This window comes from Octopus bimaculoides, chromosome 20 (assembly GCF_001194135.2).
Source record: "Octopus bimaculoides isolate UCB-OBI-ISO-001 chromosome 20, ASM119413v2, whole genome shotgun sequence".
In the NCBI taxonomy this organism is placed as follows: Eukaryota; Metazoa; Mollusca; class Cephalopoda; order Octopoda; family Octopodidae; genus Octopus; species Octopus bimaculoides.
This window is the reverse complement of record NC_069000.1, coordinates 43,980,441-43,981,723: the sequence shown is the minus strand read 5'-3', so window position 1 is coordinate 43,981,723 and position 1,283 is coordinate 43,980,441. Positions and strand designations below refer to the sequence as shown.

The window sequence follows — 1,283 nt, the reverse complement described above, 5'->3', positions numbered from 1 at the left end:
GTTATATGATAGGATAATGCTGTGATTGTATGGTCGTGGTGATGGTCGTGGTGGAGTGGTATGATGTATTGTTGTTGTCTTAAATTTCTGTCTTTTGCTGTGTAGGACTTGATGAGATAAGTTTCAGGTTTGTTTGGGTCTCAAAACTACCATGACAAGTTCCACACTCGTATTTATACCTAAATATCCAGTCTTTTTAAATACAGTTTAATCTAGATTACATCATACAAAGTATCAGTTTCTTCTAAGACGGCGGGGTGTGATTTGAGATGGAAATGAATTCTACATTTAGCAGGTCAAATAGTCACATAGTATAATGTAATGGTGGACGCACATTGCCTAATGGTTAGAGCAGCGGACTCGCAGTCGAGGGATCGCGGGTTCGAATCTCAGACCGGGCGATGCGCGTGTTTATGAACGAAACTCCTAAAGCTGCACGCGGCTCCGGCAGAAAGTAATGGCGAACTTCTGCTGACTCTTTCGCCACAACTTTCTCTCGCTCTTTCCTCCTGTATCTAGCAGCTCACCTGCGATGGACCAGCGTCCTGTCCAGGTGGGGGAACCTATATACCAATGAAACTGGGAAACGCCCTTATTAGCCAGGCATGGCTCGAGAAGGAACAAACAACAACAAAAACAACAACATAATGTAATGTTGTCTAGTTGAGAGGTTTGATGCGATGTTTGTAGTCCGGTTTGCTCGGGTCCTGTTCAGATCAATTTTGTCTTACGGGACAAATAAATAATATACGACCCACGCACGGGATTCATCCATTTCTTCTTTCTTTCTTTCTGGAAAAAAAAATCAGCCGAGACACATCTGAAGAAGGAATCGACTCCACAAACAATTTAAGTCCCAAAGACACGCGACTGATTTTCACGACGGCGTCCGTATGAGAGAGAGAGAGAGAGAGAGAGATAAGGAAAATAAGAGAGAAGGAAAATAAGAGAGAAAGAGAGGGGGAGAGTCAAACTAACTGACAGATAAGTAGACAGATATATAGTGAGAGGGAAGAGAAAGAAAGGTGTGAGTTGAGAAAATAAAGTTATTGACTTTTACTTACCGTCTGAAGTGCTGCTAGGTGACATCATTATTGTCACTATCATTATCATCATCATTATCAACAGTCTGATAGAAAGACGAGAAGTAATAAAAGCAGGGGACATCATATTTGATCCAGATAAAATATATGAGGCGAGGAAATCAGCGATAGTTTTTCGTTTCGAATTATATCATTCGTGATATAATGAAGTTAGTTGATTAACGGACTTGTACAAGACCC

General features: G+C 41.2%; 1 protein-coding gene across 1 annotated transcript in view; it reads right to left on the bottom strand.

Annotated features, from left to right (window-relative positions):
• LOC106870302 (uncharacterized) overlaps positions 1 to 1,277 on the bottom strand; it is a 15,411-nt gene extending 14,134 nt beyond the window's left edge. The window contains exon 1 of the mRNA XM_014916331.2: positions 1,065 to 1,277. Coding sequence (XP_014771817.1) covers positions 1,065 to 1,170 — 106 coding nt within the window. The 5' untranslated portion in view covers positions 1,171 to 1,277. The remainder of the gene's footprint in view (positions 1 to 1,064) is intronic.
• Positions 1,278 to 1,283: the final 6 nt, after the last annotated feature.